This window comes from Anabrus simplex, chromosome 3 (assembly GCF_040414725.1).
Source record: "Anabrus simplex isolate iqAnaSimp1 chromosome 3, ASM4041472v1, whole genome shotgun sequence".
NCBI classification, from domain to species: Eukaryota; Metazoa; Arthropoda; class Insecta; order Orthoptera; family Tettigoniidae; genus Anabrus; species Anabrus simplex.
Window position 1 is genome coordinate 28759529 of NC_090267.1, and position 14548 is coordinate 28774076.

At 41.4% G+C, this 14548-nt stretch overlaps 1 protein-coding gene across 1 annotated transcript in view; it reads right to left on the minus strand.

The window, feature by feature from the left end:
* The window catches only part of LOC136866969 (luciferin 4-monooxygenase), a 132622-nt gene continuing 118074 nt past the window's right edge, over positions 1 to 14548 (minus strand). Inside the window, exon 9 of the mRNA XM_067144059.2 lies at positions 1 to 606. Within this exon, the coding sequence (XP_067000160.2) occupies positions 467 to 606 (140 nt within the window). The 3' untranslated portion in view covers positions 1 to 466. The remainder of the gene's footprint in view (positions 607 to 14548) is intronic.

Sequence of the window (14548 nt, forward strand, 5' to 3'; positions counted from 1 at the left end):
CATCAATTAACACAGCAGGAAAAAGAAAGCAAGCAAGCAAGCTAACCTGTAGCCTGCCCAAGTTGGGCTGAGCTTGACCTGGTCAGGAGTGCATCAGCCTGCCTGTACTGTTGTTTACGTGTGGCTAGCTTGCTTGCCTGTAGAGCAGGCAAGCATGGGCAAGTTAAATGCGGAGTTTGTACACCTCTGGTCCGAAACTTCGAAAAATGAAGGTATCGACCAAAAGGAAGACAAGGGCCACGAAGGGTGTGAAAATGAAGGAGATCAGTTAATTAGGTAAAACGAAGCAATACATTCCTAATTCAGTCACGCATTTTGAGCAACTCAAACAAAAATATATCTATATAGCCATGAAATACTCGTTCTCGTGACTGAAAATATATGTTATTACTGTAATGAAAATTGAAACACATATCTCATTCTACATTCTAACTGATCCAAACATTCAATGGTGAGGTCCAGTGTTCTAGTTGTTGCGAACAGATCCAACACGTGACATAATCATACGTTTCACTGCTCGCCGAGCTATCTTGCCCGTGGAGGTCTTCGGGAGATGATCCTCGAAACGAACTCCGCCCCTCAGCCATTTGTACTCAGCCATTCTACCTGGAAGTTGCACAAATGTTAACATTATGATGTGTACTAATGTTTCATAAAATAACAAGTCATTGAAATGCAGATTTATATCCTTTACAGGAGTTCTGTTAACTCACGTGCGAGCTAACTCTTCGTCGTCCCAACCTCGAGGTAATTCAGATTTCAAATGTCACTCTCGTTTCCACTACAGAGTTTAATCTGCATTTCTATTCAACTTCAGCAGAGGTACCATCATTTGACCGTGCCTTGTGCAGAAGGCACGCACAAGAGTCACTTGATACGAAGAATGGAAAAAATCAGAGGAAAGCAGCGCAATTTGTTCTGGGTGATATACGACAAAAGAGGAGTGTTATGAGAATGTTGGAAACTTTGGACTGGGAAGACTTGGGATTTATGAGTCGAGCTTCTCGACTAAGCGGTATGTTAATAATAATAATCATAAAGTTATTTGCTTTACGTCCCACTAAGTACTTTTACGGTTTCGGAGACGCCGAGGTGTCGGAATTCGGTCCCCAGGAGTTCTTTTACGTGCCAGTAAATCTACCAACACGAGGATGTCTTATTTGAGTACCATCAAACTCCACAGGACTGAGCCAGTATCGAACCTGCCAAATTAGGGTGAGAAGGCCAGCGCCTCAACCGTCTGAGCCACTCAGCCGGGCAAGCGGTATGTTACGAGCTGTCATTCGACAGATGGCGTCGAATGACATTTACAGACGAATAACCTTCGGCGGAGCTTATAAAAGATCATAATATGAAGGTAAAGTTGGAATTCAACAGGACAGATTGGGGCAAATATTCTTTTATATGGATTGGAATAATTCATGAAGGGAAATGATCGCTAAATTTCTAAGTTCTTTGAAATCATGTAAGATAAGACTAGGTAAACATCTGATAGGGAATATGTAATCTGGGCGACTGTCGTAAATACAGATCAATGATTGATTGATTGATTGATTGATCGATTGATTGATTGATTGATTGATTGATACGCATTTCAGTGTATCGTATATTTGCGACTATATAACTCATAGATCCAGAGACTAACCGGATATAAAAGTACCAGGAACTTCAACCAATCATCATTTATCTTTCGCGACCACATAACCAATTTCGTATTATTGCACCTACGCGCACATACATAATTTGTCAGAAAACCGTACTAAAATATATTTACAGCTAGTTGCTGCAATATCGTGTTTCAGTTGTTTTCAGCATTACAATCACGTAACTGTGTTATTCTCATGAAACGTACAGAAGACATATTGGGAGACTGCCACCCAAAGAGTTTAAATGCAAAAATAAAACAGTGTATTACCGAACTGTAAGTTGTGGTCTCTGTACAGCCTATGAATAAATACCGATTTGTTGTTTGTTTAGTCTTCAGCCCGAAGGCTGGTTGGATCCTCAACAGCCCCGCCATCAGCTGTCATAGATGGCCTAGGCATCACTGAAGAGGCGTACTAGGGAAATGAGGAGTGAGGTAGTTTCCTGTTGCTTTCCTCACCGAACCAGAAGTTGCTATTACATATCAGTCTGCCAAACCCACTGAAATGCATGCACCAACCGACCCTATGAGGAATATTTTCACACCATTCATAGCAGGGACTGGCTGCAGAAGGAATGGCATTACTAGTATCACTCATACCTCAGTCACTTTCTATTGTCAAAGCCAAGGATAAAGCTGCGACAGATCAATGAAAGTAAAAAAATTCCTCTAGCCCGTACCAGAAGACATAATGCACTGCAAACACTAGGTCCCGCCAGCAAAGGCACAAATACCGATTGTTTAAAAAAATCTAGAACATTAAGAAAGTACGTCCTGGGCATAACGATAAACATAACTACATGAGGAAGAGTTTTCTATGATAGAAGTGAGGTTGCTCTTTTACATGACTGTTGTTATCGAGATCATAGTCCTAGGACTTCCAGTTTTATGTAAATGTTATTAACAAGATCAATAGTCCTGGGCCATCCAGTTTATTTAAATGTTATTATTGAGATCATAGTCCTAGGACTTCCAGTTTTATATATGTGTCGTTATTGAGATCGTAGTCCTGGGACTTCCAATTTGATGTAAGTGTTGTTATTGACATCATAAATCCTGGTATCTCCAGTTTCACGTGACTGTTAATATCATGATCGTAGTCACACGACCTCGAGTTTCACGTGACTGTTGATATCATGATCGTAGTCACACGACCTCGAATTTCACGTGACTGTTGATATCATGATCGTAGTCACACGACCTCGAGTTTCACGTGACTGTTGATATCATGATCGTAGTCACACGACCTCGAATTTCACGTGACTGTTTATATCATGATCGTAGTCACACGACCTCGAGTTTCACGTGACTGTTAATATCATGATCGTAGTCACACGACCTCGAGTTTCACGTGACTGTTGATATCATGATCGTAGTCACACGACCTCGAATTTCACGTGACTGTTGATATCGTGATCATAGTCACACGATCACGAGTTTCACGTGACTGTTGATATCATGATCGTAGTCACACGACCTCGAGTTTCACGTGACTGTTGACATCGTGATCGTAGCCACACGACCTCGAGTTTCACGTGACTGTTGATATCATGATCGTAGTCACACGACCTCGAGTTTCACGTGACTGTTGATATCATGATCGTAGTCACACGACCTCGAGTTTCACGTGACTGTTGATATCTTGATCGTAGTCATACGACCTCGAGTTTCACGCGACTTGATATCATGATCGTAGTCACACGATCACGAGTTTCACGTGACTGTTGACATCGTGATCGTAGCCACATGATCTTTAGTTTTAAGTGCTCTTGGAACAACAGGACCAGAGACACTTATGTAGGAAACCAGTGAGATGCCACTCAACTGTTACGTCCCATAATTCGCAATGAAGTATCTGTGGAAATGTAGTACACATTTGTTTTGTACCAGGAAAGAGCCACGAGACAAGTGCTTAAATTTGTTCTTCCCACTACTCTTCGATAACTTGTAAATACGAACTACTTATTAGCGTATTTCAACAATTGCCAATCGAATACATTCAGAGAAATATACCCCCCACCCCCAACCCCATGGCACTACATCTCTTGAAGAGCCTTGGCCTACCTAGGGACCGCTGCTCAGCCCGAAGGCCTGCAGATTACGAGGTGTCGTTTGATCGCCATCTGTACTCTAACGATTCTCTTTTATAATATGCCCCGCAGTCATGGCCATCCATCAGTTCTTCACATCACAACCTACACGATCACATCGACCATCTGTACTCTAACGACTGTTGATATCGTGATCATAGCCTGCAAGATCACATCGCCATATGTATTCTAACGCCCCCCTCTGATAATATGTCTCTCAGTCATGGTCATCCATCAATATTGCAACCGTTGACGACATCATAAAGGGCATGCCATGATACCCTGAAGATAGAATGTGTCGTTTTCCGCGTGATTCTCTGACAAACAGTGTTCAAACTAGCACATTTTACCTGTTCCGGGACACGAGTGGCTCTCTGTTGGTTCGCGCGACTGAAATCTCATTGCGCGTAATTAGAGGAAGGAGTGAGTGCATGCGCTTGTACTTCGAAAACCCTCTCCTTCTGAGCAAGAGAGCTCAGGCTAGGTACACCTCACGTGACTAAGGATTTGGATCTCTAAGCAGGACTTAAGAAGTCGTCTCAACATATGAAACAGTATAACTTCTTGAGTTTCCCTGCATATTCACTGGTACCAACTCGAAGTATTTAGCTGTTTTTAATAATAATAATAATAATAATAATAATAATAATAATAATAATAATAATAATAATAATAATAATAATAATAATAATAATAATAATAATAATAATAATAATAATTGTACCGGTTTGTACACCTATACGCCGCACATTTGATTTCTCTGCCTTAAAGTACTCCTCTACTGCTGAAACTCTGAACTTTAAAACTGAATTAATCAACCGTTTATCAGAAGATGTCACTATGTTAATTTCGAATTGTTTTTGTTTACTAATTATCAAGAAGTGTGGACATTCTCTCACAGATGTCTCTACAAAAAACTATGATCATGCACCCTGGTGCGAAGTGAAGGAACTTTTCTTGAAGATATTTTGTATTCATAAGTTTGTTCTTTACTAAATGTTGTTCTTTCATGTGTGGGTTGGCAATATTAATCTTTCTTTCCGCCAGTTTTGAAATTACCCAATCGTAAATTTCTGTCATTAATTTTCAGCCAATTGTGTCTTTCTTCCCCAATTTTTGATGTGTAAATTTTAGTTAACCAATAAACGCCTGTGGGTGTGTCTTAATTATTCATGAAAGGTCTCGAATCTTCCCCGAGAGTATAAAAACTGCTGATTTTCTTGTCTCTCGGCCACTCGTACAACATCTAGCTTAGTGTATGGAAGTATAGCAGGAGGCGGGAAGCGCCTCGTTCATCCGCCAGCAGCTCTTCTACAAGGTAATGGCCTTTTAATATCTGCTAGCTCAGCAGTTTAGCTCTCGGGGAAGGTCCGAAACCTTTTCAATGTAACCTACCTTTCTAAAAATGTAACTTAGTGCCGGCTTATGTAAAAGTTTCTTATTACTTTAACTGTAAATCGGGGATAGAGAGTGCTTTACCCTCTCGAGCTCCCCTTCATTTTGAGTTTAGGTGACTACGTTTTCATATCCGATTTTCTACTCTTAATGTATTTAAATTTTCGTATACGAGTCACCTCCCTATCTTGGGAATAGCCCCTGTGCCATCGGCCTAGTGCCCCTTAGGTTTTATAAGGTTTCATGTAGGAGCGCAAACTACGCCTCCATTCATATTGGTATTTTGGGCCATTTAATTAACCTATTATTTTTCTTTTATGGCCCTGTAGGCTGGGTACGAGATACTCCTGTTTATTTCTTGTAAGTTGCGCCTCGATGGCAAGTGATTGTAAAGCATTGTATTGCCTTTAATAGGCTTGAAAGATTGAGAGCGGGTCAGCTCTTTATGGTGTTTTGAAAGGTGCCTTTAGGTGGCTTGACATTACTAGGTGGGAGTAAGTGCTCCATGTAATGAGGGGTTTTCTGCCCTTTGGTAATTTGTGGTTTTGAGCTGAGGGCTCAGAATTATAAACTCGGGGCTCGAAGCCCAGAATTTGTAAAAATCCCTTGACATGTGCTTTCGTTTGTAAAGTTATAATTGTACCTGATTTTTCATTGTTATTTCACCTAGTGAAAATATGTTAAATCTTGTTGTCTATTGAAAATATAACCTTTATTGAAATTTTAATTCATCTTTCGGACTTGTAGTTAGACCCATTCTAGCCCACACCTTCTTTCACCTCTGCATTCCACGGATAACTCCGTAACAATAATAATAATCATAATAATAACTGAATTTGGGAAGTATTTGATGGATATTTACGAGTTAACATTCCTATGAATCAGGGAATCTTATGCTAAATTATAACGCCAAGAAATGTCTTACATAATTGAATTAACAATAACTACGCAGTAAAGAAGGGTGCATTCAAGTGGGAAACAGATGTCGAGCTCTGACAACTCGAGCGAGGTCTAGGATTACCATCGGCTTAGCGCCGCCCACTGGAAAATATCAGATGACGTTTTGAAGATTGCAGACAAACGCACGATGCGATTGTAATGAAAATCGATCAGTAAGAAGAGGAGCGTTTCTCCACGCGCCAGGGCGGTTTGTCTATGAAAGAATGAGCCTTAAGACAGAGCAGAGTACGCCTACTTGCTTTTGCTACAGTTGAACGTATTGATGTATAGTTGTGCAGTCGACGGTATTCTTTGTCAAGTTGTGATTCAGATTGTACACAGTGTAGACTGGTGATCTAATAATCATCTATAATTTACTGTGAGATTGATCACTGTATAGTGAAGTGATTTGAATGTACGGTGCATATAAAGTTTGCAACTAGAGAATTTATAAAAACGGCACGAAATTGTGAATATAGTTATCCGTGTGATGTGTGAGGTTGCGTGCTAAACCACGTAATTGACTGAAGCGAGTGCGGCTTGATTATTGTAAATTACGCATATGATATAACCAAATGCACAGACCAGTGATATAGGAAGCTAGTAACTGTGTGTCAGTATTAGTCAGGGATTAGACCTGGAGAAAGAATGGACGGCTTATTATCAATATCATGAAAATGGGCAGCGTCTGCCAGGTATTCTCAAATGCAGTGAACAGTTGTCTTACCTCTAGCTAGTGATGTGAATTAGGCCAAGTTATAATTACTAACACATAAAGTGTTGAGAGAGATGACGTGTGTATCCAGTGACGTTGATCATACGAATAAGTGTAGCTTCAGGGCGTAAATTTGCTGTGAATGAAGGAGATAAGCAAAAGGAGTAAGATTAATAACGGACTACTGGACAATACCGTTGCTAGATTAGGATATTCGGGTCAATGAGTAGCTCTAATCGCAGTGATTTATATTGTGTAACACAAACGAACGCATTTATAACAAGTCAGATCTTTTCATTTGCATAATTGAACCAGTGAGAGCGTTGTGGTGTCGTCGAGCAGTTTGCCTGGTGTTCATCTTACACAGCAGAGAACTTCCAGATAGTCCAACGCCGGACGAGGAATCCAGCTACCATACAGGTGACTCACCAGCGGGCGAACCTAGGACTCCACGCCGTTAAATCCATCACGATGTCTGCTTAAATCCATGATTGTACCTGCCTGAGGAGCTGTTCTTAATGCTGAAGTGATGAATACGTTTTTCAAGTCATTCTTTTGCATGAAGTCGTTATCACGAATGTAAATATAAATAAGTAACTTTGCATGTAAATATTTCAGAACATAGATTATTACTACGCTGTTTCAAAGGGATTATAATATTTTATTTAACGGGTTTTTCAGAGGGAATTTTTCTTCATGGTTTGGATAATCATTCTATTTCCATTCAAATACGGGAAATGTAGTGCATGGAGTATTCTTAAGGCCTTAGAATTAACTACGTGTGAAGTCCCGTAATGCAGGCTGGGTTTAAATATTCATTAGAACGACTCTAACTATCACCTTTTCATAAAACAAACATGAGTCATCAAAAGGTCCTCAAATTGTTTATTTTGCACTTCGCACATAATGTAGGAAATTCTTCCCAGCTGCAAATTAAGACTGCTGCACCAAAGGATGAAGATGCGGCATTGCGGTATATTCATGTGTTACTTATTTCGTGAGTGAATGGTATCTTTTTGTCCCGAAGGGCAGGATTTCTTCTTTAAGTATGCATGTGTTCGGGATACCGAGGAGGAAGGCGAAACTTATTATGCAGGTTGAGGTCCTGACGTTGTAATGAGAGATGAAATGTGTATTTTCGCCAATGAGTAATTGATAAGTGCGAGGTGGAATGCCGCACCAGGAATATGATGACTAAGGCTAGATTAGAGCCGACATGCAATATTTATACTGATAGTATCCGGGGAATTAAAGAAACAAAATAATTTGCTGCGAGAATTAGAATAAATAACAAGAGGAGCGGCGATGTACCGCTAGGCCTGGAAAGAGAGAGTTAAGGACGACCGTCAGCTGGTCCGTACGATTTATTGCCTCCCGACAAGGCAAGGCCTGAACGAAGGTTTTGCTTTACCGTTCTGGGGACCGGAGTGCAGGCAGCTCACTTTTCTTTTCTTGATATAACGATTACATGCAACAATTTGGAGATTACCGCCGTCGTATAGATTCCCGAGTTCATTAGATGAAGAATATTTTTCCTGTTCATAATTATTTAGTTCGTATAGGGAATTGCAGGTAAAATATACCCCATGTGTCGGAAGATCTTGGTTTCATTCCCAGGAGGCAGTGAAAGTTAATGCCAACTGTTACCAACTGCAGATGGATTGTGTCATCTGTGATTCATCTTGTGAATGTGAAGTGTATCTTTCCTTGCCCTTTTCTTTCAGAGAGTGCTAAGTCTTATATTATGTGATGTATTGGTTGTTCTTTCGTTACATGTGGTGTTCACAGGAGACAACATTGTTAAAATCATGTCTTGTTAATTTGTGTTCAATAATTTCCCGATGAAGCAAGCGCCATGTATGGTATAGTAAATTCATAGGTAATTAAATAAGTTTGCTAAGTAAATGCCGTGATACGACCTTAATGTGTCTTGAAAGTGCGCTCATGATAGCTTTATTATATACCTCAGTTGACATAATATTAGGGCATCATAACTTATTTCGAATGTGTTAATTCGTGATGTAAATAGAAAGAACGGTCGCAGGATATGCTTCTTATTTAATTTTATTTGTGTGTAGTGGTATAGTGCACAGTGTGACAAGTGTTTTCAGTAGTTAGATAATCAGAGATTTCAAAGTTACAGAGGTACAATGCGAATTAGGAACGAAATAAAGGACATTAAATCACTCAAGATAAATTTGAATAAATATATTTTTGTATGTTAACATGGAATGGCATATCCATGCATACATTTGACATGTGTTTTCTTAGTTCATTAAAATTGTGTTTGGAAAATATAGAAACATTCTTCTGATTTATTAGCGTAGTCGTATTCCTCTTACTACTAGGGCTTCCCTACTGTACAGATAATTAGTTTATTGCCCTTTTCCGAACGCACCATCGACCCGTAATGCTCTCCGGCTCAGCCGCGGATGTTACTCTAGTAGGAGTGCTGGGACTTCGACGCCGGGCCTATGTTGGAAGGTATCATCAAAGGAACTCCATTCTGATATTGCATTTGAGAGCCACGGTAATTTATTTATGCACTAAAGCCTTAGACAGGTGCAATACTTCACATCACAACGTGCGAGATCACATTGACCATCTGTATTCTAACGGCCCTCATTGACAACATCTCTCTCAGTCATGGGCATCCATCAATACTTCACATCACAGCCAGCAAGATGAAATCGATCATCCGTATTCTAACGCCCCTCATTGATAACATCTCTCTCAGTCATGGGCATCCATCAATACTTCACATCACAGCCAGCAAGATGAAATCGATCATCCGTATTCTAACGCCCCTCATTGATAACATGTCTCTCAGTCATGGCCATTCATCAACACTTCACATCACAGCCTGCAAAATCACGTTGACAATCTGTACTCTAACGCCCCTTTTTTATATGTCCCTCAGTCATGGCCATCCATCATTACTTCACATCGCAGCCTGCAAGATTGCTGGGCAACATTGCGTCGAACATTTTACATCGCTAATTATCGTGACCCTGAGCCATAAGACATATTGATATTGCAGAAGACGAGCTACTGTTTACCGATGCTGCACGAACGCAGTAGATGAAGCAGAACGACCATTCACTGAGAACTTTAATGGACGAGGTTTATTCTAGCATTTCTCAGCGTCAGCTTTCATGAACGGTCTCTCTATGTGGCAACTCTGCAAATAGCGTTCGACATAGAGTACATTATGCATACGGAGTCTCAATAACCGTGTGATTTTGCAGAACGACACATTGCACAACAAAGGAAGCTCTTCGAATCTCACGAAGTTTACTGTTTGGTTACCTTTAAACGCTTGACATATCCATAATAGCTTCCAGCTACCACTTGTGAAGAGGGGGTCGGTAGATGCAGAGTGTGTCTCGGCCCTCAAGTGGTCACGGCTGGTCCGTGGTGCAACAGCTCTGCACTCTGACCAGCCAACCGAGCAGATCATGGGTGGTCACGGCTCTACCGTGGTTCTACGCCTCTGCATTCGGGAGACGGGACAGGGCTCGCCCCAACCGTCGGCTGTCCTGAGAATGGTTTTCCGTGGTTTTCCTTTCTCCTGCACTAAGGCGAATGCTGGGACGGTTCCTAGTACAGACCACGGCCACCAACCCGCTCACCTCCTCCGAGCATCTCCTTCAGCGTAAAATGTCTCCCGGCCTGAGAGACGGAGTCACCGTCTAAGTGGCCCGCCTCTCCCTTCAGGGAGAAATGAAAAAAATTTAGTAGTGGTAAAGAGACACTGACAGTTCGTAGTGGTGGCTGTGGAGGTTTTTATTTTAAAGGGAAGTACAACAGGCAACCAACAACTAACACGAATCATGGTAGAGGTCCAACACTTCGAAGTATGAAGGGTATCTGTAAAATAAAGAGAAGGGTCACGAAGTGCATGGAAAGGAAAGGCTCCCTAGGCCTCGAGAACCTAACAGCGTTGGAGTCGGAAGAGAACAAGTGTTGGTCAAGGGAGGTCGGATAGGAAATATGAAAGTGAGGAGCCTGGCATACGTGATTGGAAAAGTCAGATTCAGCTAACGGTCCATGGTTGTCAACCTACGCTCGCAAGTTGATGTTGTTGTTTGAGTCATCAGTCCATAGACTGGTTTGATGCAGCTCTCCATGCCATCCTATCTTGTGCTAACCTTTTCATTTCTACGTAACTACTGCATCCTACATCTGCTCTAATCTGCTTGTCATATTCATACCTTGGTCTACCCCTACCGTTCTTACCAACTACACTTCCTTCAAAAACCAACTTCACAAGTCCTGGGTGTCTTAAGAAGAGTCCTACCATTCGATCTCTTCTTCTTGTCAAATTTAGCCAAATCGATCTCCTCTCACCTATTCGATTCAGTATCTCTTCATTCGTGATTCGATATATCCATCTCACCTGCAGCATTCTTCTGTAACACCACATTTCAAACGCTTCTATTCTCTTTCGCAAGTTGATAACAGATTTTCGTATTTTAGTTACCACTTACAACAGACAGGGCATACCGTCGTTGTATTCTACCCTCACCCATTCAAGGGAGCGTGGGGGGAGGGGGGCAGTTCTACCCTAACATGTTACCATCCACTTTACATCTGATAGGTCCATAGGCACTATTCTTGAGAACACAACTTATAACTCAAGGTGCTACATCTTCGACAGGCCTTGGTCGACCCAACGACCGCTGCTCTGCCTCAAGGCCTGCAGATACGTGGTCTGCAATTCAAATCTTCTCGGTCGTTATTCGTGGCTTTCTAGACCGGGTCTTGAGAACACAATGCTCATGATTTCACAAGGACTGCGCATTAGAACTTTTGTATGAAACTCAGGCATATGCCACTGCTCTGTCATAGTTAACATTTACAACGTCTACTTTCATTTCATCACTGCGAAAATATTTCAGGAGTATTTCTAGACAGACATAAAGAACTATTAGTACTTCTAAAACCTTTAACATCATATAATGGCACTTAAAATGGAAATTCTTGCATAGTAGTCATATTATTATTAGCGTATGATAACGTACACAAAAAAATACATGAACAGTAAGCACAAACTATTATATACATAACTAGCAAAATATCTTAAGAGATTAACGCCTCCGCCTGCCAATCACAGGCTCAGATAACAGTTTGCTTTTCACCACTCCTGGAATATTGTGGCATAAGATAATATCGCTCGATCCAGGGAATAAAAAGTTAAGTTAAAGAAACTATTCTCAGGGGATTGGATTGGTTAGATTTTGATTCATTCAAAAATTGAATGGAGTATCTGCCTCGGATCGTGAATGAAAGTGACTTGTTCTGTAAGTAGTATAATAGGACACTTCGGTCGCCGCCACCGCCAACGGGCTCCCAGGGGCCTCCTCCACCACCGCCAGCCGAGGGGCCTTCCCAGGGGCCCACTCCTCCTCTCGGGAGCCTTCCCAGGGGCCCACTCCTCCTCCTCCTCCCAGGAGCCTTCCCAGGGGCTCACTCCTCCTCCTCCTCCCGGGAACCTTCCCAGGGGCCTGCTCCTCCTCCCGCGCGAAATTTGAATTGGTAAACAAAGCCACGTGCTTTTTTTTGACAGCCACGTGCTTTTTGACAGACAACAACGCATCGCTAACCTCAGTACTGCCATCTTGACGGGCCTAAACCACAGTGGTACCAACTTAACCTAACTAGCGCGAGATTTGAATCGGTAAACAAATCCACGTCCTTTTGACAGCCACGTGCTTTTTGACAGACAACAACGTATCGCTAAACTCAGTACTGCCATCTTGGCGGGCCTGAACCTTAGTGCTGCCAACTTAACCTAACTAGCGCGAGATTTGAATCGGTAAACAAAGCCACGTGCAGCTGTCATCCGCCATCTTTAATCTACAGAGCACCGTGCTGCCCTCTTTAGATAGATACCTTTGAAATGTGGTGGCGGCAATTTGAAAAATTCTACATTCTCTTGTTTGGAAACAAACCCATGCGCTTTTTTGACACCTGTCATCCGCCATCTTTAATCCAGAGAGCACCGTGCTGTCCTCTTTAGCTACTTACCTTTGAAATGTGGTGGCGGCAAATTCTACGTGCTCTTGTTTGGAAACAAACCCATGTGCTTTTCTGACAGCTGTCATCCGCCATCTTTAATCTAGAGAGAACAGTGCTGCACTCTTTAGCTAGATACCTTTGAAATGTGGTGGCGGCAAATTCCACGTGTTCTTGTTTGGAAACAAATCAACGTGATTTTTTGACAGCTGTCATCCGCCATCTTTAATCAACAGAGCACCGTGCTGCACTCTTTAGTTGAAATGTGGTGGCGGCAAATTCCACGAGCTCTTGTTTGGAAACAAATTCTACGTGCTCTTCAGCTGTCATCCACCATCTTTAATCAAGAGAGCATCGTGCTGCCCTTTTTAGTTGAAATGTGGTGGCGGATAATTTGAAAAATTCTTTTTGACAAGCAGCCATCTTTAATCAACAGAGCATCGTGCTGGCCTCTTTAGCTAATTACCTTTGAGGCGGTTAATTTGAAAAATTCTATTTGACAAGCTGCCATCTTTAATCAACAGAACACCGTGCTGCTATCTTTTGTGTAGTAGCGAGCAATTTAAAATCTAGATGCTTGTCTAACAGCTGTCATCCGCCATCTTGCATCGCAAACCTCAGTGCTGCACTCTTTAATTGAAATGTGGTGGTGGATAATTTGAAAAATTCTTTCTGACAAGCAGCCATCTTTAATCAACAGAGCACCGTGCTGCCATCTTTAGCCACCGCCATCTTACATCGCTTACCTGCACTCTTTAGTTGAAATGTGGTGGCGGACAATTCTATTCGACAGCAGTCATCTTTATTCAACAGAGTACCGTGCTGCTATCTTTACGGCTACTACATCGCTAATTAGCACTTAAGTACCTACGACACAAGATGGCGGTGGTTGTTATAACCCCTTCCTCTTTTAAGGTATAGCTTTATCGAACAAGTTTAAACATGCATCGGGAAAGCTAGAGTAAGCATGTGCTGCAGTGATGACGTCATTGTGCATGTTTAGACCTGATCGTTTTCTTAAGAGTAAGTCGGTGTAAAGTAATGCAACAAGTATGCATCATAAAAGCAAGAGTGTACATGTGCTGCAGTGATGACGTTATTGTAGGTGTGCATGTTTAAACCCGTTCGTTGACCAAAAGCTTTAGTCTTCGAGAAACAGTGATAGAGAGTGGAGTGCAAACATGACGAAAACATTAATAGTTGATGTGCAAGGCTTTAAAGTAAACGGCAACAAATTTGTGTTTAAAGAGGTGGCTGTGTTAGATTGCAGTGTGTTGTGGGCACCAAAACTTGTTAGTTTAGTATTTAGCCCACCGTTACCTTACTGTTTGCAAACAGATGAAGATAAAAAGCAGACTCAATGGATTGAAAACAATTTAGGTTTGAAGTGTGAAGAAAAAGGAATACCTTATCGTTTTCTACCTTTAATGATGAATGCACATTTGTCAAGAGCAGATCTTGTTCTTTTAAAGGGTTGTGAAAAGAAAGAATGGTTGCGTGATTATCTACCGTCATCGTGTGAAATTATCGACATGCATGAATTGGGGTGTCCATCATTTAAAACTCTTCCGAAAGAGCATAGTAGATTCTGATAGTGAATAGAAACTGTTCATTAACAGCCATTTTTGAGATATTGAACCGATAACCTTTTTTGCAGTTACTTTAGGGCATATTTTTCCATTGGGCAGGTAGCTTATTGAAAAATTTAATCCCATTATATCTATTATTTTATTGTGTCTTCAACAA